This window comes from Desmodus rotundus, unplaced genomic scaffold, assembly GCF_022682495.2.
Source record: "Desmodus rotundus isolate HL8 unplaced genomic scaffold, HLdesRot8A.1 manual_scaffold_91, whole genome shotgun sequence".
NCBI lineage: Eukaryota > Metazoa > Chordata > Mammalia > Chiroptera > Phyllostomidae > Desmodus > Desmodus rotundus.
In genome coordinates, this window is record NW_026527702.1 from 236,913 (window position 1) to 261,374 (window position 24,462).

The following is a 24,462-nucleotide window of genomic DNA, read 5'->3' on the forward strand; positions in this document are numbered from 1 at the left end:
AAGGGAGGGAGAGAGGGAGAGAAACATCAGTGTGTGGTTGCCTCTTGCGCACCCCCTACTGGGGACCTGGCCCACAACCCAGGCATGTGCCCTGACTGGGAGTTGAACCAGCAACCCTTTGATTCATAGGCCAGCATTCAAGCCACTGAGCCACAGCAGCCAGGGCTGAAATTCTGGCATTTACACATAGAGAGAAGCCCTTTCATCAGATGTGTGCACAAAACTCCCCCGGCCCTTCCTTCCAGGGTGGAAAACTCTGGCAGTATTTCCCCTTCTCCCCATAAAGCATGTGGCTTATGGATGACGCCAAAATCAGTGGCCATTCTTCAGTTTTGGCTTGGCTGTGAAAAGGCTCTCCCCTGCGTGGCGGAGAGGCAATGAGATGGGTTTGGAACTCCGGGTGCGATCTGAACAGGGTGGACATTCGAAAACACCCGCAGTGGGCCCCAGTCTGCGTCTGGGACTAAGAGCATTTTTAGGGCCATCCTCCAACTTCCACCCGCCAGAGCAGAACTCTCCTCTTGCAGGTCCCTCTCCCGCCAAACCCTTGTCAACGGAGGGGAGGTGGAGGCACTCACTGCTCATTGGCTGACTGGCTCCCATGAGTCAGGTGACAGGCGGGGGGTGTCTAAACCCTTATTGAGACTCAGGTGCTTCTGACGGAGTCTCGAAAATCAATACAATTGATATCACGCAGACCTACTGCTTCATCGCTGGCTTTTGATTTTCTTTTCAAGGAGACAAGAAACGTCTTCAGAGCAAGACGGACCCGTGGAGGCTGGAACCAGCCTCGTCTCTTTAATGGCCTCTTTCGAGCTTGGATGATTGATCCCCTTTCGAAATACCCTGTCCACAATCTTGCTTAAGCACGTGGTCACTTGTGAAACGCAGAGGGAGCATGGGGCCTAGCCACCAATAAAGGAGCCCCCAATTTACTCGGGCTGCCCTTCCGGCCTCCTGGAATGAGAGAGATGGTGAGGGGTGTGCGTGCGCGGGGACAGAAACGCTGGTGACGGTGACGGCGTTGGGGAGACTCCCGGTGGGCAGATCAGACTGGCAGCCCCGGGGCCCTGGGAAGGAAGTACAGCCTTCTACAACCACGCGGGGCTCCTCCCCCAAATCTCGTGGTACCTCACCACCCCACTTTGTCTTCCTCATAGTATCTTCCTGATCTGGGCTGCTCCCTCTCTCCTTTTTAAAGATTTTATTTATTTATTTAGAGAGGGGGAGGGAGGAGGAAGAGAGGGAGCGAAATATCAATGTGTGTGCAGAGCTAGCAGCTCCTAGGACGCGGTTGAAGGAACGAAGGGTGGACGGAGGGGAAAGGGAAGGGGAAAGGGAATGCTGGTAGGAAGCTTGACATGAAATGGACTCGGGATGGTGACGGTGACAATAAGGAGAGGCCACAGTAAGGGGCCAGGATGTACATTGGTCTGATCCCATCTTCTTTAAACTGAAGCTTTGAGTCTGTGGAACGCAGCCGTTGAACCCGATGAGCCACCCTATACATCTACCTCAGGGGTTTCAAAAGTGAGAAAACCTTGGAGGAAGGCATGAACTGAACTCTTGATTTGGGGGACCTTGGCATTGCTGAGGTGGCCTGCTCCCAGGTAGAGGTGAGGAGGAAGGTGGCCTCCAGTTGTGCAGCGCAGTCATTGGGGATGGAGTCGACTCCCAGGGACCAGGAGGAATCTCTCCCCATCCCCTCCTCTGCCCCGCCCCATGGCCCAGGCAGACAGCGTGAGGGCAGGGGGCTTCCAGCAAGGGCTTCGGGGAACCTGGCTGAGCCCAGGATTTGCATGCTCCCATCCCCTCTCTCTCTCTCTCTCTCTCTCTCTCTCTCTCTCTCTCTCTGCACAATGACATTTTGCAGGGGATTAATTCCCTGGGGATCAGCTTGTCCTAAACCTTGATAATCCCGATTTGTGGTTTAATTCAGTGGCCTGAGTATCTTACACGGGGAGAAGGAGGTAGGAAGCCAGAGGGGAAAGAGCAGACTGAGCCTCCAGGAAATCAAGGAGGAGCGGGGTGAGCTCCCTCTCATGCCTGTTGAATGAACCGTTTCCAAGCACAGTCTCACCCAGTACCCTGTGGCTCACCCCCTGGCTGGTGCACCTCCCTGCTGCCCAGAGAAGGAAACAGAGGGAGGTGTTTGAGGCAGATGGAGTAGGAAGGGGGGAGGTAGAACTATGTTTGGCTTTAAAAAAAAAAATCCTCACCCGAGGATATGTTTATTGATTTTAGAGAGAGAGGACAGGGGAGAGAGAGAGTGAAACATCGATGGGTGCCTCCTCGTGTGCGCCCTGACCAGGGATGGAACCCACAGTTTAGGTAGGTGCCCGGACTGGGATTGAACCTGCAACACTTTGGTGTAGGGGACGACGCTCCAGCCAACCGGCCCACCTGGCCAGGGCTGTGATGAACTTTTTTTTTTTTTAAGATTTCTTTCTTTATTTATTTTTAGACAGAGGAGAAGGGAGGGAGAAAGAGAGGGAGAGAAACATTGATGCGTGGTTGCCTCTTGTGCGCCCCCTACTGGGGACCTGGTCTGCAACCCAGGCATGTGCCCTGACTGGGAATGAACCAGTGAGCCTTTGGTTCTCAGGCCTGCGCTCCTTCCACTGAGCCAAACCAGCCAGGGCTGATGAACTTTTTGAATCTAACAGAATAGACTATTTTAATGCAAGAGGAAGCTGGGGAAGAGATGGACTGGTCATAGGGACTTACGATTACATGAACTCAAAAGATGCTGTGAGTCTTCGGGATTTTTGCAACAGCAACTGGACCCCAGTCCCATTCCCATTTCCATATGTAGATTCTTCCTCCTTAATCTAGTTCTAGAGATGTAATGCCCTTCCCCCGCCCCAATCCTGGCAAAGCTCTGTCAGCCTAACCTCTCCAGTCCCCACACCCCTCCCCCCTTTTAGGGGTTCAGTCCTCCACAAACGCTTGATCCACCAGGTGGGGAGAGACTGGGGTTTCCGAACCTCCTCAGCGAGACATCATCTTCACAAACTCTGTGAAGAAAAGCCCCTGGTGAGGTGTCTGTTCGTAACAGCAGCGACCTTACCTTTTTGTGTCTCTCCTACGTGTCGGGAAGGGCGGGTGATCCTTGGGAAATTACTCGGCTTCTCGGTGCCTTGATTTCTTCATCGATACAATGAGAAGCCACCTCATATGGTTTGTGAGATGGTTAAACAATATAATGCTTATAAGTCACAGTAAGTGCTCAGTAAATAATAATGACAAGTGCCTCATTTCACCATTGCAACCCATCCTAGAGGGGTAGGCACCATGTCGCAGATGAGCAAGCCAAGGCCAGTGAGGCTGACCAATGAGGTCGAGTGGGGGATGAATGGCGAGCCCCGGAATGAACGCAGGTTGTTCTGACTTTGCTGGGACCCCGCGTCCCCTGAACTTACTGGTCCCGCCCAGCTCTTGAGGTCGGTCTGTCCTTCCCCTGCCCGTGGTGGGCCTGAGGCTCTGTCTCCGCTACGGTCTATGTCCTGCCTCTTCCAGAGCTTCACTGATGCCCACGGCACCGCCGAGCCTGGCCAGACCCAGCAGCACCCACAACGCTGGCTACGTCGCAGCGATGCAACAAATGTGGACTAAGCATTGGGAGTTCTCGAGCAGAGACGGTTCAGGGAAGACCCCTCACGTCCCACCTCCCAGGATTTCACAGCCTAGGAGGCAGACACAGCCGACACACCCAGGCCTGCAGCGGTAGCTTCCTTGGGGGGAGGAAGAGGAAGATCTGTACGACCCCAGCGCTGGGACTAATACACCCAGCTAAGGACAAAGGGGCGCTTCTCAGCAGAGGGCTCACTGGCATCAATTCCCGAGGGATGGATAAGGTCCCTATGGTCTGGGAAGGGTGTGGTGTGTGGAAGGGACACACCGGGTAGAAGGGGACAGAAGCTGGGGAGAGCAGAGCACGTGCCCAGGGTGCACCAGGATGTGGGAGTTCACAGGGTGGTCACAGAAGATACGGTGAAGGGACGGGGTCGGGTCTCTGATGTACTTGAACCTCAGACTAAGAATCTGGACTTGGGTCTTCAGGCAGCCGTCAGATGCTACGATTTTTGGACCAGAGAGTGTCTTAAGGAGAACTTGATGTGCCCACCTTGTCTCCCACAAAAACGGCCTCCGCCCCCACCCACCTGGGTCTCCAGGCTTTTTCATTCCTCCAGTCACTCAATCCAGTTACTCTGGGCTGGGGACTGGGGACATGGTGAAAGACTGAGTCGGTGGCCCAGGAGGAAACAGGCTATAAACTAACATAAGCCATCGTGACGCCGTGGGTCAGGATTACTGCAGAGGCCTGCACGGGGGTTATGGGGTCACCGAGCCCGGTCTGCGAGGTGGGAACGCCTTCCAGGAGCACAGCTAAGAGTTAGCCAGCAGAAAGAGAAAAGGGTGCTCCAGACAGAATGGCGACAGGAGTGAGGACAAGGAGAGGTGGCATATGATTCCTTTCAACTTCTTCCAGAACTTCCGGAGAAAGGTATCGTCATTACCCCATTTTGCAGATGTGAAAACCAACAGTTACAGTGAACAAGCCATAGGTCAAGGCCACGGAGTTAGTAAGAGACTGAATTTGAACCCCGTGAATCTGACCCCAGAGTCTCAGCTACTAACCAGTATGATCTTCTGATGGGACATTTTGTTCCAATGACAAAGGTGCCTAGTGAACACAAAGGGACCAGGGGAGGTGGACGTGAGTCCTGCCCCAGCACGCACAGGATTGTGGTCCTGGACACGGTGTTCCCAGCAGCAGCCAGGGGCAGGAACAAGGCAGGGAGAGACCCTGAGGTCTTTGAAATGACGTGGGCAGAAAGGGCTGCAATAAAAACCCTTCCCAACCCTGCTGCCCTCCCGCCCCCCTCCCAACCTAAAACTGGAGGACAGGTGAGAAGGGACAGCCGACTTGGAAAGTCACACGGGGTGTTGGAGTGGAAAGCGTCACCTTCAAAGTTGACAGTGCCGTCCCCATTCACATCGGCTTCCTGGACAACCTCGGCGATCTCCCGGGCGGTCAGCCGCTCCCCCAGAAGTCTTTGCATGGCCTGCCGCAGCTCTCCCAGGGTGATCTCCCCGTCGCCGTTGGTGTCAAACTGAACAGGGGCAGAAGGGGGACGATGCGGTTGACCCTCGAATGACTCGGAGGCAAGGGGCGTCAACCCCCTGTGCAGTCAAAAATTCACCTATAACTTTTGACAACCCCCCCCAAACTCAACGATGAACTGCCTACTGCTGACCAGAAGCCTCACTGATAACATACACCAGTCCATTAACACGCATTTTCCATGTTGCGTGTGTTTTGCACTGTGTTCTTACCACGGAGCAGACCAGAGGGAAGAAAGTGGGTATGCAGAAAATCACAAGGTTCATCTGTGAGGTTTTCAAATTGTCACAAATCACCAAAAACTTTTCCAATATGTTTATTGAAGAAAAGTCGCATATAAGTGGACTCGTGCTGTTCAAACTCATGTTGTCCAAGGGTCAACTGTATTAGCAATAATGAATAATAATAATAACAATAATAATAATAATAATACGCCCTGGCCAGGCGGCTCGGTCAGTTGGAGCACCATCCCATACACGAGAGGACTGCAGGTTCCAGCCCCAGCTGGGGCACGGGTGGGAGGCAACCAATCGATGTTTCCCTCTCTCCCTCCCTGCTTTTCTTTATAAAGTCAATAAACATATCTCTGGATGAGTGTTTTAAAAAACAATTTTTTTAAGTTAAAAGGAACAAACGAAATTAATTTTAATCATTGATTTTATTTAACCCCATATTTCAAAAATATTACCACTTCAGCATGCAATCAGTTGTAAAATTATGAGTGAGTTGTGTTACCTTCTCTTCCCACAGACTGGGTTTCTCAGGCTCAGCGCACTTCCACACCGAGGGCGTACGCAGTGCAGTACGTACTTAACGTGCTTAGTCACCCAACTCGGCCCACAGGGCCTCCTGAGCTAAGGAGACTGAGCTGCCTCTGGAGTGTGCTGGGCGCTTATAGCCTTTCTCAGTTCAGACACCAAATGTTGTCAGAAACACCTAGTCTGTGCGTAGGCTTCACAAAATTTGTACTCAGAAGGGAGACGCGCACACCCAAGTTGTTCTCCGCAAATGTTTGCCAGTAATTGCATCGAGTATTCTTTTAAAATTGAAACAAATTGAATTTATAGTCAACTGAATCTACATGGGAATTAAATAAATGACAAGTGAAATTAATCAAAAGTAGATAAAATTAAAATTTCAGGTCCTCAGTCATACTCGTCATATTTCAAAGGCTCGATTGCCACAGTGAAGTGGCCGGCAGCTACCGGCTAGGACGGAGCGTTTCCATGACCACAGGAAGTTCGGTGGGATGCTGCCGCTCCAGGCCTTTCTGTGGAACTGGGAGAGCCGATCCCACAGCCAGTAGGTGGAGATCTCCTGGTTTCAGACCCATGTTTCCCTGGCTCCAAGGTCTTTCTTTCCAAACTCTGTCCTATTCTTTCTTTTTGTCTCACAGAGTTGGAAGCTCTCTGAGTGAGCAAAGCATTTTATCAGGGGATAGAAGTGAACCTCAGCAAGTCTCCCATCCCGCACTGCCTGGATCTCACTTTTTTTTAAGATTTCATTTATTTCGTTTTAGAGAGAGGGGAAGGGAGGGAGAAAGAGAGGGAGAGAGAGGGGAAGGGAGGGAGAAAGAGAGGGAGAGAAGCATCACTGTGCGGTTGCCTATTGCATGCCCCCAGCTGAGGGGCCTGGCCCACAACCCAGGCATGTGTCCTGACTGGGAATTGAACCGACGACCCTTTGGTTCACAGGCTGGCAATCAATCCACTGAGCCACACCAGCCAGGGCTGGATCTCATTTTTAAAGCATGTCTTCAACAAGTGTGTTAAACCACATGATCTTTGAGTTCCCACCTGGGATCTCACGTTTGGATTCCGTCTTCTTATTACAGGCTGGAAGGTGTGTGGCCCTAATGTGTTCTGGAGACTGCAGAATCTTGGGTGAGATCTGTAATCTCTGTGAGCCTCAGTTTCTTCATGTATGAGGGTCAGGTCAGTGAACACTAACCCCTACCCTCACTTGTGAGGGTCACATTGGATAAAATAGGGGGAGGACCCCGTCCATTGCAAGAGCTTGGCATAGGTTCTTTTCCTTTCCTACGAATGCCACCAGAGTGAGGAAATAAAGCTGGTTTGGGTGGGTGCTGCCCATGACTAATCAGGGACCTCTGGGTCTCCGTCAGCCCCCACCAGCATTGTGAAACTCTCTCAACTCACTTCCTTAAAGGCCTCGCGCATCTCCTGGACGCCGATCATCCCCGCCGTTTCCGCAAGCAGTTTGGGGCCATCAGCTCCACAAAGTCGTCAAAGTCCACACGGCCCCCCACTGAGGAGGGGGAAGGAGGTCTAGTGAGATTCTGTAGGTCCCTACCCTCCATTCCCTCACTCTGCCCATCATGTCTGCTCAAGACATAGCTCTTCTCCAGGCTCTGCCTTCTGGGGCTTTCCCTCTCGGCCACCTCAAGCCCTCTCGTCTCCCGAATCTGAACGGGAGCGAGCACACGGGCGGCAGTACCTAACTGTCCGAGTAACCTGGAATCAATCCCGTCATTGGCTCACACCTACGCTCCCTCACTGTAGGTCTATAGAAGGAAGGGTATGAACTAAATGAGCACCAGCGTCTCTTCCAGATACGAATCCTACCCCGTCCTTGCATTCAGCCTTGTTCCCTCAGTAACAGGCCCAGAAGCAAACCCAATACAAATGTTATCCCAAATTTCATCTCAAAATCAGCTCTGGTTGCCGCTAAGAAGACCCATCCTCTGCAACATGACTCACCAACGTTACCCCCAAGGCCAAGTTTGTTTCCTGCATCAACAGCAGGTCTTGTGGTCCTGGTGAGTCTGAGCGGTGATGTTACGACCAACCTTTAACACGCATTTACTGGAGGCTAAGCCTTGACCTGCGTGAGCGCCTTTATCCCTTCCTTCCCACAATCCCCTTCAGTAAGGAGTGATATCGTTTTCACTCGACAGATGGGGAAGTTGAGACTCGAGAGTGGGTGTTAACGCCACTTTTTCAAAATGACCACAATTAGCAAATAATAGACCTGGGACTTGAACCCAATCTACCTCTGAGTCACCGTTTCAACCTCTTCAAATGCTGCCTCCCTACGTATATGCTGATCCGTTTCCTTCCAGACCTCTAGTCCCTCTCACCCTCCTCCCTGTCTCCACCTCTACTCTCAGCCTGTGTATCCTCACCAATTACACTCTTCGCCTTCCCCTGCCCCAGTGCTTCCTCCCACTCCCCGGCTCACGGTTCATGCGGATTTGCTGGCCCAGTTCAGCCAGCTCCATCTCTGTGGGCATGTAGCCCATTGTCCTCATGAGATTTCCCAGATCCTTACAAGAGATGAACCCATCTCGGTCCTTGTCGAACTCAAGAAACGCCTCCCGAAGCTCTGAAAGTTAGGAGAGAGCTATGGAGGAACTTGAAACCGTCAATGGGGAAGAGTGGCATCCCTTGAAACCACCGGTGAGGCACAGACTAGAGATTACTCACAGGAGAACACATTTTTTAAAATCAAAATTTCAATAAGGAATGATGTACGAAATGTGTTAGAAGACAAATGATTCCTGAGGCCTCCAAACAACAGCATTGAAGTCCTTCAAAGTGTTGGGTGAAAATAAGTTATGGGAAATGCCCAAACCATCGACAGAAAAACCAATAATCTTGGATTCATCTTAAAACTAACGTGTCCCTCCTGGGTCTCTGAGACACTCGGGGGTGGGCATGCCTTCTAAAGACTGGGAAGTGCCTACACCGCCATGAGAAAGAGTTCCGCAAAATCACGGTTGAGCGAAAAGAGAGCGATGTGAAATTTTCAGGTCAGGGGACTCACACTGAGATGCACAAAGGGGCAGAGACAGCGAGCGGGTGGGTGGTGATGTGGGGGCATTTGGGGAGGAGAGTGTTACCTTCGATCTCATCTTGTCCCAGCGGTCGTTCCTGGCGGGGAATGCGCGGGAGATGGAATTTGGAGAGGGGTCAGGGGTCCAACGTGCAGTTAGTTCTCCAAACATGTCCCCACGTTCTCCCACCCTTTCCTCTTCCTCCTCCAATCCTTGCTCCCCCGTACGCCTCTCACTTCCTCTCTCCCATCCCTGAGCCTTGATCCCTCTCCTCTGCCATCCAATCCACCCCCTCCTGCTGCAGAGGAAGAAAGTGAACCTCACAATCCCAGCGACAGGTTCAGAGCGCTGACCGAGCCGGGCAGCTTCCATAATCTTTCTGTTTAAACCTCAGCACCGCTCTGTGATGTCAATCCGAACACCATTCCCGTCTCATTTAAGAGGAAGCTGAGGAGCAGGAAGGCTAAGGAACCTGCCCAAGGTCACACAGCTCACAGTGCATGCAGCAAGCCAGCTGCAGCGGGTGCTGTGATTTGAACTCAGGGCCCCTGACTCCCAGGTCAGAATTCTCTCCACCACGGACGGAGCCCATGGAGTCTTTCTCCCAAGAGCTGGCGTCGCCCTTGTGTGGGGGCCAGTGTCAGCCGCATCCGGAGGGGTGGTTGGGGCCACACGACCAATTCCTAAAAGCTTTAAGAAGTTGCAATCATTTTTGCTGCCACCCACTCGCGGCATACCTGAAGGGACAGGCTTGGCTATGAGGCCCCACACCTGGGGAATTCCACCAACCTCCGGCCTCTTTCACCCGTTTCCCTTTACCCTTGGAGCCCTTCCCTAGCCTCTTTTCTTATTATCCCCGTCCCCCTATAGCTCCTCCCTCTATTGCTATAATTATTATTATTTAAAGATTGTAGTTATTTATTTTTAGAGAGGGGAAGGAAGGGAGAAAGAAGGGGAAAGAAACATCAGTATATGGAAACATCAATGTGTGGTTGCCTGGGGCGCCCTCTACTGGGGACCTGGCCTGAAACCCAGGCATGTGCCCTCATTGGGAATCCAACCCATGAACCTTTAGTTTACAGGCCTGTGCTCAATCTAAGCCGCACCAGCCAGGGCTAATTATTATTATTTGATTTAAAGACGGACAAAGATGCCCATTGCAACCAAACAGATCTGGCTCTGCCACTGACTAATCACATACGCTTAAAGCAAGCGACTGCATGGCTCACAGCCTCCGTGTCCTCATCTGTAACATGGGAATGACAGTGTTCCCGACTCGCGAGCAGTTCTGAGGGTTAAATGACATCAGAGCCCTTTGCCCAGGGCTGGGCGCACAGCAATGACTTCGTAAGTGGCAGCCATCATCGTCATCATCCCATCATCATCATCACCATCACCATCGTCACCACCGCCAGTACGGGTGGCTGTCCATGTAGAAAACTGATGACGGTCGCCCGTACTGATATCACCCCAGTTCCTCCTTCATTTTTTCACCCCCTTCACCTCCCTCCTTTAGCGCCTGACTCCCAATTTCACCCTCACCCGTTTGGCGGAGCCGCCAAGTCCCCACCGCGCTCCCCAGATTCTCCTGCCTTCCTAACTTACGCTCCCCCAGCCTGTTCCCCTCGTTCCCTGCGCCCATCCCGCCCCTTCTCTTCCTCACGGGTCCAGCTCCCCTGGCCCTGCCCGCCACCCGTCCCCAGTGTCCCCCACCTCACCCGCTGTTTCTCAGCGATGCCTTTCCGCAGAAAGATGCAGGCGGGGCCCATGGGGAACTGCATAGAGGGGCCGGGCAGCACGCACTGATCTCTAGATGGGTCCCCTCCTTCTCAGCCCCCTCGGTTGCTCAGCCTCCTTATCTCCTTCTCTTACCACTTTTCTGCCAACCCTTCCTGCCTCTCCTGGCCTCTCCCTCGGTCCCTGTGTCCCAGAGCTGTGACAGCTGGGCGGGAAATCTCTCCTCGGGACGGGAGGGACGGGGAGGGGTCACAGGGGTTCCTGCCTCCCCATCTGGCTTGAGCGAGCCGGGAGGGGCAGCCGGTGTCAGGCTCTGACGTTTTATTAGCAGCATGGAATTGGAAAGAGTTTAAAGAGTGGGGATTAGAGCGGAGGGCGTCCGTTCCTTCACTCGGCGCTCCAGCAAGGGTGACGAGGGCTCACTCGAGACCCGGCCTCTGCTGGCCTCTGCGGGCCTCTGCGGGCCTCTGCGCGCGCGGACACCGCGAGGACGTCCCACGGCAAGACTTCGCAGAGCTTGCTGCGCGCCCTGCCCTGTGCAAAGGGCTCTGCGTTCCTGATGCCATTTAATCCTCAGAACTGCTCGCGAGGTCGGGATCACTGTCATTCCCATGTTACAGATGAGGACACGGAGGCTGTGAGCCGTGAAGTCGCTTGCTTTAAGCTTTTGGAATTAGGCAGCGGCAGGGCCAGGGCTGTTTGGTTCCAGTGGGCACCTTTAGTTAGGTCTCAAGGAGCTGTTGAGGAAGTCAGGAAAGTGCACCAATGAGCAGGCCGTGGGAATTAGGTGACAGTCTGACCCCAGGAAGGAGGAGTGTGTAGCGGCTAAGAGGTTGGTATTAGCACATCCCTGCTCATCTCTTCCCTTCCTTTCATCCCGAATGATCTGGGGTCAGGGGAGGGGAGAGGTGGGAGCAAGGCAGGCAGCTATGCTGGTGCGGGGGTCACGTGAGAGGCCATGCTGGTGTCAGAGCCCAAGGAGGGCCTGAGGGTGGGAGAGGACTGGGCGGGGGCAACATTGCGGCCAGCCAGAGCTCACATCAGGTTTGGAGTGAGGGAGGTGTCCCCACAGAGGGGCAGCCCGGCCCGCGGGTTGCGGCCTGGGAAGGATGAACCAAGGGCGGGTGGGCGGGCAGCCTGGGGTGCACACTGGGGCAGGAGCTGAGTGAGGGGGGCGCGACGCAGGTGTCCTCGCCTGGCATGGGGGTGTGTACGAGGACGTCCACTCGTGGGGGTGGCACGGTGGAGGGCGCTGAAGCCAGGTCAGGGCGAGAAAGGTGTCCCCGCAGAGGGGATGGCGATGGAGAAGGGAGGCTGGCTCCACGCGCGGATTGTGTTAAGGACAATGAAGTCCGTGTTCTCAGTTGGAACGGGAAGTCAGGAGCAGGGAAGGGGGGAGCTCCATGGTGCTGGGAGGTGAGGGTCAGGGATTCCCGGCCGCTGTGTGTGCAGGCAACTTGGACGTCTGACCTCCAGCTGTCAGAGGACACAGCATCCTGCTGTTGATGACCTCTCTCCTCCAGGTCTTGACCCCTGAACCCCACTCTCTGCTGGAAGGAAGCCAGACTCCTGGGAGAAACCTCAGATCAGGCATCTGGAGCAGGAAGTGGGAGGTGAGCCCAGAACACCCCGTCCTGCCATAAAGCGGGAATGCTGTTTCGGGGACAGAGGGCAGCTCGAAGGAGTGCCATTGGGCACGTCAGGGGCGGTTTGAAAGTCAAAGTAATATCAAATTATACCGGGTAAGGTAGGAAACCAGGAGTCCACACGGATTGTTTTAAAAATCAGTGGAAAGTGTGATGATATCTGCATAGCTCAAATACCCCCTTACAAAATACCAATTTCAAAGGAGAGTTGCTTCATAGTGGGGAAACCAGGCGGACGCTACCTGAATCAGGTGATCGAAATGAACACCATCAGCAACGTGTCATGTGGAAAGCGACTTCATTTATATGCACGTGTGGACTGCAGACACCGCCCCAGAGCCTGCGCCAAGCATCATCACCCTGGACTGGTTTCAACAATTTCTTTTCCTTTTTTTTAAAAAAAAGATTTTATTTATCTATTTTTAGAGAGACAGGAAGGGAAGGAGAGAGGGAGAGAAACATCGATGTGTGTTCACTTCTTGTGCGCTGCCAGCTGGGGACCTGGCCCGCACCCCAGGCGTGTGCCCAGACTGGGAATTGGACTGGTGACCCCTCGGTTTGAAAGCAGGCACTCAATCCACTGAGCCCCACCAGCCAGGGCACCGGCCACATTTCAAGTGCTCACCAGCTGCCGGTGGCTGCTGGCTGTCACACTGCACAGCCGGACGGAAGATATTTCCGTCCCTGCAGAAAGCTGTGCTGGAGGCGCTGGCTCAGACAGTCGGGCCTGGTGCTGTCACACGCTAGCCGAGCGTGAACTCACAGAGCGCACCCCAGGGCTCAGCACAGACCCTGACACACAGTAGGTGTTAATAATTATTTATTGACAGAAAAATGACTGAAGAACCCCCCCAGCTTAAACCACCCCCCCCCTACACACAGACCCGCGCACTGTGACTGCACTCGGGGTCTGCTCCCCAGAGGGCTGTCCCCGGGGGGCCCGCCCCGGCTGCCCTGCGCTGCCCAGGGTCTAGTAGAAGTCCTCCCGGTCGGAGTCTGCGTCTGCACCTTGCTGGTTGTGGATCTGACTCTGCTTCCTGTACAGACAGGCCACCTGGGGAGAGGGGCCGGAGGTGGTCAGAGCCAGGGGCTGCCCGCCCGCCTGCCATCCTGGGCCAGCGCCCACTTCTCCGGGAAGCTGGCCCCACCAGGCAAGCCTGCCCCCTCCCTGGGGCCTCACCTGGGCACTGGTGGTGGCTGCCTCTGGCTTCTTGTCTTCACGGACACGAATAAACCGAGGGAAGCGAAGGGAGATCCCCTTCTCACTGTCCACCTGGGGAGGCAGGGGGACGATGGGCACCTCCAGGGTCCCGCCCTCAGTCCTCACGAACAGCTCCCTGACAACACCCCCTCCCCGCTCCCGTACCTGTGATGCCCACAGTGGGGCCCACAGTGGGGCTCAGCAACGGGCTGCTGCGAGGATTACAGAAGGTAGTGAAGACCTCGGGCCCTAGCTGGCGCACGGGAAGTGTAAGAAACGCCAGCCGTGACAGTGGTTAGTAGTATTGGGGCCGAGAGGCACAGCAGCGGAGTCAGGGTGTGGACCCTGGAGCCAGAAGGGGGGGTGGGGGGGTGTCAAGTCCCAACTCCCAACTCCCAGGGCCGTGAGGCCCAAGGCCAGGTGCCGAAGCTCCCTGGGACTCTGTTCCCCATCGTCCACCGGGGCTGTGCAGCGTTTCTGTGGGGACAGGCGCCTGTGCCCTGCTCCATGACGTGCGAGCCGGGGACCCTGACTTCGCCAATGAGAAGACACAGGAAAGAAATTTGATCCAAAACACGAGTTCTCCAAAACCTCTAAATGGAAGTCCGCTTCTAACCAGAAAAGCATCTGCTAGGTTTTGAGGGATGAGAAGAGAGCCCAGAGGAAGTCCCCTGGTAAACGTGACCCCGGTTCTCCTGAGGGAGGAGGCTGGAGCCACCCTATTGTGGGGCAGCGGGCGCCTGCCGCTGTAGCGGGGGAGGACTGAGCCGCTTGTGAGGGAAGGGATTTACAACTTGGTCGCCGGTTGTGCCATAAGCTTCCAGTTAGAAGAACTGTTTTCAAAAACTACTGCAGAGACGAGTGTGAGGCTATGATAGGAAACAGAGCCCCTTCATTGTTTCTTTCTACCCCTCGGGCATTTCTTTTTTTTTTTTTTTTTTTTTTTTTTTTGCTTTTTAAAAGTTTATTTATTCTTTTTTTTTAATATATTTATTGATTATGCTATTACAGTTGTCCCATTTCCCCCCCCACTCCACTCCATCCTGCCCACCCCCTCCCTCCCACATTCCCCCCCTATAGTTCATGTCCATAGGTCATACTTATAAGTTCTTTGGCTTCTACATTTCCTACACTATTTTTACCCTCCCCCTGTCTATTTTCCACCTATCATCTATGCTACTTATTCTCTGTACCTTTCCCCCTCTCTCCCCCTCCCACTCACTTAATGACAACCCTCATGTTCTAGTTGTTTGCCTAGTTTGCTCTCGTTTTTGTTTTATGTGTGGCCGTTAATAACTGTGAGTTTGCTGTCATTTTTACTGTTCCAATTTTTGATCTTCTTTTTCTTAGGTAACTCCCTTTAACATTTCATATAATAAGGGCTTGGTGATGATGAGCTTCTTTAACTTGACCTTATCTGAGAAGCACTTTATCTTCCCTTCCATTCTAAGTGATAGCTTTGCTGGATACAGTAATCTTGGATGTAGGTCGTTGCGTTTAATCTTGGGTAATGTAATTATGATGTGCCTTGGTGTGTTCCTCCTTGGGTCCAGCTTCTTTGGGACTCTCTGAGCTTCCTGGACTTCCCGGAAGTCTATTTCCTTTGCCAGATTAGGGAAGTTCTCCTTCATTATTTGTTCAAATAAGTTTTCAATTTTTTGTTCTTCCTCTTCTCCTTCTGGCACCCCTATAATTCGGATGTGGGAACGTTTCAAGGTGTCCGGGAGGTTCCTAAGCCTCTCCTCATTTTTCCAAGTTCTTGTTTCTTCATTCTTTTCTATTTGGATGTTTGTTTCTTCCTTCTGGTCCACACCATTGATTTGAGTCCCAGTTTCCTTCTCATCACTATTGGTTCCCTGTACATTTTCCTTTGTTTCTCTTAGCATAGGCTTCATTTTTTCATCTGTTTTTCGAATAGATTCAACCAAGTCTGTGAGCATATTGATAACCAGTGCTTTGAACTGTGCATCCGATAGGTTGGCTATCTCTTCGTCGCTTAGTTGTATTTTTTCTGGAGCTTTGAAGTGTTCTGTCATTTGGGCCATTTTTTTTTTTTTTTGTCTTGGCGCTTCTGTTACTTTAAGGGGCGGAGCCTTAGGTGTTCACCAGGGCGGGGTAACGCTGGTCGCTGAGCTGTGACGCTGTATGTGGGGGAGGGGCCGAGCGCTGTACGTGGGGGAGGGGCCGAGCGGGAGCAATGGCGCCGGCCTCACTGTCCTCCGGCTTTCAATCTTTCACTCCGCTACCCACAATCAAACTGGGCCACTCTGGTGCTGGTTCCCGAGTAAGTGGGCCTGTGCACACTCTAGGCCCCTGTGGGTCTCTCCAACAACCTCTCCTGTGAGGCTGGGAGTCTCTCCTGCTGCTGCCCCAACCCCCGGGGGCGCTTTCAATCAGAGGTTTGAGGCTTTATTTCCTGGAGCTGGAGCCCTGGGTTACATGGTCTGCTTCATTGCCCGCCGTTCGTCAGGTTTATCTGTGGGCGAATTTGGTGCCGCCGGGTGCTACCCGCTGCTCTGCCTGCCCCACTCTCCGCCCCTCTGAGTCCGGCCCTCTGGGTTTATCTGCGCAGATGTGGGGCCGCGGGGTCTGCTAGTGCTCGGACTGCCTGCGCCATTTGTCCCACACTCTGCCAGTCTCAGTCCCGCCACAGCCACGCGAGTCCTCTCCACCCCGGTGCCCGTCTCCGCCCCTCCTACCAGTCTGGATGAATGGTTATTTTCTATTTTCTTGGTGTTGGTCCCCCTTGCTGTTCGATTCTCTGTCAGTTCTGGTTGTGCGAGGAGGCGCAGTGTGTCTACCTACGCCGCCATCTTGGTTCTCCCCTCGGGCATTTCTTTAAAAAAAAAAAAAAACCATGAGATTTTTGACCCCATTATCTGACACCCAAATAAAACGCAAGCTCGAGTTTTCCCAATCATCACCCAGGAAGGGCAGACCACCACTCTCCCATCTGAATTCCTTTGGAGGGTCTACCCCAGCCCTGGCCACTCACCAGGCCCCGGGCTGCAGGGTAGATCGGGGAGAGGGAGAGGTCGGCGCACTTGACCTCCCACACCATGCGGGGCTCCAGCCAGTGGTCGGGGGCCACGGCACCATCTGCCTGGACGTAGGAGCGCGGGGTGGACAGCGCCAAGGCCTGTAGTGAGCGGCGGGAGATGGAAGAGAGGGTCTTGGGTCTCAGAGTCAAGGCTGAGGGTTGGGGGTTGGGAAGTAAAACCACGGGGCGGGGAAGACAGACAGACACACAGACACTCAAAGTATGAAGTCAGGGATGGGGGTGGGGAGAAATGGGAGGAGGGAAGAAATGAAAGATGGAGACCCCAGGAACTGAGACAAGAAATTAAAGACTAACAGAGATACAGAGAGGGACAGAGACCCAGAGAGAAAGAGAGAGAGAGAGAGAGAGAGAGAGAGAGAGAGAGAGAGAACCACAGAATGAACAGAAACAGAACCAGAGACACCAGCACACAGAAGGACAGTCACACCCGAACACCTGTGACCACAAACACTCCCACTTAGTAATAAGGGCTCAGCTAGCACCCTACGGACTGACTCAGGGAACCCTGCAACAGCGCCCTGCCCCACGACTGCCCCCCGGTCCCTGACTGGTGTCACTGGCTAGTGGCCAGCACAGCTGGGACTTGAACCAGGACCGGCTGGGCTCCAAAGCCGGCTCACTGTCCACTGCCCTGTCTGTACCCTGAGCCCCGAAACGAGTCAGTGAGGCTGGGAGCCCCACACGCACGGAGAGTGCGCTGCACCGCTCACCTGGAGGTTCCGGTGGTGCTCCTCCAGCTCCTCATCACTGAAGCCGGTGCCAAGCTGCGGGAAGGGCAGGGAGGGTCAGAGGCTGGGCACTGCCTCCCTGCTCCCGCCCCTGAGGACCGGAATCTGTACACCAGTGGCCCCCACCCCGCTCCAGCCTCGGCAGCACCCACAGAAGCCACTGAGGAAGGGCCGGGGTGCTGAGCACCCAGCCTACCCCTTCACACACCCTGGATGTGGGGACCTACCATCTGGGCCACCGTGCCTGCTCCTCCTGCTCCGTCTCCCTGGCCCGGAAGTCTCGGTATTGGGGCCCCCGACATCCCGCCCGCCCCGTAACTGCTGTCATGTCCAACCTGAACACCACCAAGAGTTTTCTCTCGCCCACCAACGCAAAAGGCTAAAGAATATTCCCTGGTGCCGGCACAAGAGCAAGACGGACAACTTCTGTACCGGCAGCTGTAAAATTTCCCACCTTTTGTCCAGGCAGCGGCTCCCGCAGAAAACTATTCTAAGTAAATAACGTAAAATGGTGACAGACGGGTGGCCACAGACAATTGTGAAATGTAAAATCACTCCTACCACGGCCGTGAGTGAGCACACGCAACCTGCGGACCGGTTCACAAGAACAAGGCCGCAACAACGACCAGGCACCCGCAGGGGTGGTTCAGGAACGGCCCGGCTACACGGGACTCTCACGGAGCTCTCAGCGCCTCGTTCGTAAGGGTCCTGGATGGCGCGTGAAAACCCGCTCACATTCCTCATCACTGTGACTCAAACACATCTGACAGTGTGGAAAACACAGTACTTGTAGGGCCAAAAGCAGGAAACAGAATTACTTGTAGAGAAGGAACACAATTTTATAAAAATAAAGCATTCCTGTCCTGGCTGGTGTGGTTCAGTGGACTGAGCGCAGGCTGTGAACCAAAGGGTGCCGGTTCGATTCCCAGTCAGGGCACATGCCTGGGCTGTGGGCCAGGTCTCCAGTAGAGGGTGCACAGGAGGCAACCACACCCTGATGTTTCTCTCCCTCTCTCTCCTTCCCTTCCACTCTCTCTAAAAATAAATAAATAAAATCTTAAAAAGATAAAAATTTTGAAAAAAGCATTCCCTTAAAAGTGATTAGGGGTTCCCTCTGGCAGTGGAATTGTGGGTGATATTCTGTTTCTGTGGCAAAAGCCCCAAATCTGTTAGATCAACAATGTGTGTGGCTTTCAACAAAATGAAAAACCCCTACATTTCCCAGGCTCCCTTGCAGCAGGGCTGGGCTGCAGAGCAAGGTTCCAACCCATGCAACTTAAGCAGAAGTAGCAGAAGTTGCTCACTGGCTAAGGCTGACTCAGGCAGCCTGTTCTCCCTCTGCCTATGGGCCGAGCATGTGTGGCTGTGGTGGCTGGAGCTTCTGCAGCCACCTTGTGCAGAAGAGGCCTGAAGCTTATGACAAAAACCATTGTGGGGAAAGCCGCCTGGGTCCCTAATGACACTGAAGAGCTGCCTGCCCCCTTCTAGACTTCTCATTACACAAGAGAAAAAGAAATTCTTCTCTCACATAAGCCACTGTTATCTGAACTCAATTCCTAAGCGACACAGCTTCCTCCCATCTTTCTATACCAGCCCACTTTTCTATGTGAAGCAAGAGTTACTTTATAGGATCAGAAAAAGTGAAGAGGAACGAGAAAAAAGAATTATCCACTGCGGGGAGGCCCTCCCCAGGGGGAGCGGCATCGACCCCCGCCTGAGCCTTAGCCACGCCCCCAGCACCAACCTTGCAGATGGCCTGCAGCCCCTCGCTGTCTTCATCGTAGCAGGCCAGCAGGAAGCCCCCGTAGCGGCCGGCCCGCCTCCCCCGGCCCAGAAATGCAAACATTTCAGCACTGAATATACCCAGAGGACCCGTGTCTCCAGTGCAGGAAGGCAGACTATTTGCGTGCCCCCTGGCAGCAGGGAACACCCCAGTATGGCATCCACAAATATGGGGGATCGGCCGTACTTCTGAGAGAAAGAGGAGGCAGAGGGCAATGTCTACAGACATCGGGAGGAACCGCAATGGACAAAGCCAGGCCAGAAGCCGACTACCATCTCTTCAGCAGCCCATCATTGTTTCAAAGCCCAGCTTGACCTCCCTCCCCTCCCCCCTGTTAGAGCGCCTCCTCCCCCGCCACGGAGTGACGCCTCTCCTTGCAGAGAGGGTGGGAGGCGTCTGCCACTTGTGTGCGTCTTGGGGGCCAGAGGTGGGTCAACCATGGGGGTGGGGCAGAATCCAGGAGTGCGCACAAATACCTTAGGTGTGTCTGCATACATGCGTTTTTGCTTTTCTTTTTGTTTTTGCATGTGCTAATTAAATGTGTCCCTTCTCAGAAATGAGACATTACTCGCTGGCAACAACTCATCATTAGCGGTCACCTGGAGCTTTTCTCATTCTAAACAACAGAGTTAGGGAGCAAAAGTCTCCCAAGGACCCAGAACCCGCTGGAAACAGGAAGTCAGACCTCCTCCGCCAGGCACACAGCCCGAACAGCACGCGGAAAATCTTCAGTTGTTGCTAAAAGTCCCTCTTCTCACGCCTTTTAACCGTTCATTAGTCTGGCGTTGCCAAGCATTATTTAATTGTTCTCTTGCTCCCAGACATGAATTAACTCAATGAACGCAGTTCACTGATATGTCAAAAAGTGTATATTTGTGCCTGTTCCCAGTGGACAGGAATTCTCCCAGAGCAATTTTTTCTTTTGATGATAAATCTGTTGGGACAAAGATACTATCCACAGCTGATCCTTCATCCCCCCTTAACTGACTCAGGCTCCCACATCCCTGAAGAAATTCCTCCACCAGCCTACACTCCATGGATGGAAAGCGAAGGCCACTCCCTCCTCCCGCACCCCGCCGGGTCGGCAGGCAACCCATTGCTCTCACCCCGATCAGCCCAGTGGACAGGAAAAGGAGCGTGACGTCCGCTTTTCCTCGGTATTGCTACATGCCCCTGCCGCAAAAGCCACCCGTTTAAAGCACGCAATTCAGAGTTTTTCAGTTCACCCGCAGAGTCTCCCATCCACCACCACCAGCAACGATAAGACGTTTCAGTCACCCCAGGTAGAAACCCAACCCAACCACACCTGTCACCAGTTACTCTCCACTTCCCCTCCCCCCAGCCTCCGGCAACCATTCCCACCCCCGCCTCTAGGGAGTTGTCCCGGGATTTTGTGCGAACAGAGCCGGACACTATACGCCCTTTTGTGGCCTGTTGGAAGGCTCGCCCGCCTTGCGGAATCGGTCAGCATTTCGTTCCTTTTCATGGCTGAATAATATTCCGTTGCACGAATACACGAGGCTTGGTTTCTCCCTTCCCCAGTTGATAGTGGTTTGGGTTTGTCTTTGCTTTTCTGGCGATTGTGAACTGTCAACTTGTCCATCCACCCACACCTTTCCTGGCCCATTACAGGGCTGCACTCCCGAATCCCCGAGGGCTTTCCCGCCCCTCCCCCCGCCCAGCCTGGTTACAGGGTCATAGGCGTGTCAACCTGTTTGACGAGCACTGGCCATGGCTTGCGGCATTTGCCAGCATAGAGCGTGAGGTAGCAGGCCAAAATTAGGAGCGAAATCTCAATGAACACGTCTGTATGTTTTATTCAGTTTGAATTGATCTCCCGGGAGTTCTGTAGCTCGCCGACGGTGAGCCTTGTGAGCCAGGCTTAGCCTGACAAAGGACCCCTAGGCCCCACCAGGGTCCTGCCACAAGATGAGGTCGCCTAGGGGTCTGGCCAGAACTGATTCATCTCCGCTGTCTTCCTGATAGTCGTTGGCGGACGGACGCGGACAGATACCACCAGGTCCCTCGCAGAAACAACCCACCCTCCAAATATGACAGAGGGAGGTTTACTGGCGCCTCCCCACCCCCTCAGCCGCCAAGCCCAGGGTGGACCCCTCTCCTCATCTTTGCCCATCGAATCAGCACAACGTTACACTTAATCTCCTTTCGAAAGCAGCGAGAGGGGGCCTCTCGTCACACGTTGCAGACCACGGAAATTGCTCGGTTTTCCCGCGTTGCCATCAGGGCCCGCCTCGGGTCTGGCGACCAGCGCGCTCCCGAGAAGCGGGAGAACCGTGGGAGGACCTAGGAAAGCCGCCCTGAGCCGGGAAGCCGCGGTTGGGCGCGGGAGGTGACCCCAACCACCAGATCGCTCCGACGCGTCTCTCTCTGTACTTGAGCCCTAGTGAGCCGCCACTCGCACCGATGATAATAAAAGTCCCCAGGGGGTGAGCGCTGTGAGTTGAACTGTCTCCTGACCCGAGTCCCCAGCAGACCCTGGACAGGCGAGGAGCCCGGCCTGACGTTTCCACGCGGGTCTGCACCGCTCGCAAGGGCTGGATGCAGTGACCAGGGACACACAGACCAGACCCGGTTCATTCGTTCGCGGCCGACATCGGCTCACTGTCCACCTGGCCCCCTCGAACCACCACCGGGGAGGAAAACCAGCCCCTACGAATTCACGCCACGGTCAGGGCCAGTGTGTCTGAACCCTGCCCGTCTCCCGGGCCTGGGGACCACCGGACAACAGCGTGGAGAAATGCCCGTGGGCTCTGGGCACCTGGGAGGAGGCTGCTGGGTGGTGGGGCAGGTGGGACGCCCAGGACTGGCCAGGGAGAGGGTGGGCCCGCGGCACTGGCTGGACCCGGGGAGGGACGTTTCCAGCAATGCCTACCCCCCACCAAGGAATGGTTAAGTCCCCGCCACTCCTCACCCCACCTGACCCCACCCTACCTTACTCCACCCGGTTCCGGAGCTACAGCCCCAGGCTATCTGGCCTCTCAGGTTCCAGTCCCCAAGATAGGCCCCACACACAGTAGGTCCTCAATAAAAGGATTAGTCCAGGAATGCGTCTCCTGAGGGGGCGTGGCCAAGGGTGAAGGTGGTTTCCGAGGACCCTGAGGTCCCACTCGGGGGTATTTAAAGCCCAGACCTGGAAGACAGAGCATCAAACACGGCAGACTCAGCAGCATCCAGGATGCAAGAACCCAGGTCTTGGGAGGGTGAGTCTGGACCCACCGAGGCAGGAAGGGAGAAGAGGCGGAGGGCCGAGGCTGTGCCAGCGGGCTCTTGGGCGTGCAGAAGAGGACCCCTTGTCTGGGAGGGCCTAGTGAGTTTGGGGCTGGAAGGATATTTGGGAGCAGCGTGATGAGAATAGGGCCTGGCACCCGCAGCCTCCTGCAAGTGCGGGTGGCTCCCTGCAGCGAGTGGAGGGTGGTGAAGCAGGTGAGGCGGGAACCACCTGGCGCCAGGCTGCGTGAGCCTGGGTCCCCGCATGCTTGTGCGGGCTGCGGGCGCTGTTCTTGTGCCCATTTTGAAGATGTGGAGACTGAGGCGTAGACGGGTGAGGGGCCGGGTCAGGAAGGTGGAGGGTCTGGGCGGCTGGTCTGGATGCCAGGCTGCACCCACAGCGCGGCCCCGACCTTGGCCTCGGCCCCCACTCCCATCCTCACCTGCTGTCAAGGGCCTGGCCCAGGTGGGGTTACCTGGGGACTGTCTGTGAGGCTCTTTTGACACCATTTTCCTCTTCCTCCAGGCTTCTCGCTGCCCCTAAGGCCCCCAAAGCGGCAGCGACGGCAGCGCTCGGTGTACAGTGTGGTTCAGCGGGATGAGCTGGAGAGGTTCTTCCAGAACAACCATTACCCGTCCTACGAAGAGCGCGAGACCCTGGCGGCCAGGCTGAACCTCCAGGAACAGCAAGTGCAGGTACCTCCCAACCCAATCCCACGGCTTGGAGACCACAGGCCGCCTGCCCTCCCTCTGGGCCGCAGGTGGGGCGGACGAGGGGCCAGAGAGCCCAGTGCTGCCCGGGGTCACCCCGATAGCAAGGGATCACCCGTGTGGACCCAGGGCCCAGCCCCAAGCCCACCTCACCCTGTGTGGTGCAAACCGGCCAACGCAATTATCCCCAAAGCGATGCCCCGGAGCCTCCCCATGCCTGGGCCTCAGGGCCTCTCTGAACCCGGGGTGCTCTGGGGCAGACCGCGTCCTGGCCCCTGGGTGTCCCCGCCTGTGGCCACTGAACCCAGGAGCCAAAAGCTGGGTTGTGGGGGGAGGGAGATGTGTGAGGCCACGTGGCCCTCCTCACCTGGGCCGCCTCACCCCTGGGCAAAAGTGGGTGCTGCAAGCTCCTGTCCTCTTACACTTGCTCCCGTCCCCTCTCACCCCAGGTGTGGTTCAAGAACCGCCGGGCCAAACAGACTAGGCTGCAGGGAGGAACCAGAACCAGGCAGCCTGGCTCGAAAGCCTGCGCCTCGTCCCTGGGCCCAGGAGTCCCCAGGGCCGCACCTGCTGCAGTGGGACCTGGGTTGCTAGACGAGCTGGTACTGCCCTCGCCTCCTTGGTTCACTGAGGACCCAGTACAGCCCTCGGGTCCTGGTTTCGTCGAGGACCCGGTATTGTCCTTGGGTCCTGGGTTCGCCGAGGACCCGGTATTGCCCTCGGGTCCTGGGTTCACTGAGGACTTGGAGTCCCTTTGGGACCTATTGTTTCCCGAGGATCCCGAGTCCTCCGGCAGCTCTATGCTTCCTGGGGGCTCAGGTTTCCACAACCCCTTGGGAGGCATTGCAGCAGCGGAATCCAGTGCCTCCAGCCCCCTGCAGGCCTGGGGGGCTCCTGCCCAGGACGCCCAGAATCCGGTCCCCGGCGCAGCCGCTCCAGCTGCATCTCCAGCTCCAGTTCCAGCTCCAGCCGAGGTCCCAGTCAGTCTTGAGGACTCAAACGACGGGGATCTCTGGCCAGACATTGATCTCCTGGATCTGCTGTCCCTGTGAGACCCGTTAGAGGGACCCTCCTCTTCGCCTCCTCCATCTGGGAACCAAGGAATGGACTCTGTGGATGGGAAGGACTCCTACCCCAGGATGTCCCTGGATCTAACGGGGCATCTGTCCCAGCGACGTCCTCCAGACCCCGTGGGACCAGAGGCGACCAGGGTGTCTGTTCCAGCACCGTGGGCCCAGGCGGGTGCGGGAAGCAGGGCTGGCGGGGCTTGGTGGTGGGTTACTCTGGTGCAGCGTGAATCCACTTGTATTTCTCTAACTTTGGGAGTTAGAGGTCCGCTGCTGAGATTTACAGTCTAAGTATCACACTCAGCTCTTGCTGGTGTGGCTCAGTGGATTGAGAGCCTGCCTGGGAACTGATGGGTGGCCCGTTTGATTCACAGTC

At 55.1% G+C, this 24,462-nt stretch overlaps 2 protein-coding genes and 1 pseudogene across 2 annotated transcripts; 1 reads left to right on the forward strand and 2 right to left on the reverse strand.

Annotated features, from left to right (window-relative positions):
• Positions 1–2,471: 2,471 nt before the first annotated feature.
• On the reverse strand, positions 2,472–10,822 carry LOC128780180 (calcium-binding protein 5-like; annotated as a pseudogene).
• A 2,442-nt stretch (positions 10,823–13,264) lies between these two features.
• Positions 13,265–19,143, reverse strand: LOC128780179 (DNA ligase 1-like). The gene is made up of 5 exons (XM_053917989.2): positions 19,042–19,143; positions 17,280–17,333; positions 16,504–16,647; positions 13,488–13,580; positions 13,265–13,361 (listed from the first exon to the last, which is right to left on the reverse strand). The coding sequence occupies exons 1-5, from the start codon at positions 19,141–19,143 to the stop codon at positions 13,278–13,280; spliced, it is 477 nt and encodes a 158-aa protein (XP_053773964.1). The 3' UTR covers positions 13,265–13,277.
• A 3,303-nt stretch (positions 19,144–22,446) lies between these two features.
• On the forward strand, positions 22,447–24,071 carry LOC139440656 (tetrapeptide repeat homeobox protein 2-like). Its single transcript, XM_071220513.1, has 3 exons — positions 22,447–22,555; positions 22,835–23,004; positions 23,469–24,071. The coding sequence occupies exons 1-3, from the start codon at positions 22,447–22,449 to the stop codon at positions 24,069–24,071; spliced, it is 882 nt and encodes a 293-aa protein (XP_071076614.1).
• The last annotated feature ends 391 nt before the right edge of the window (positions 24,072–24,462 follow it).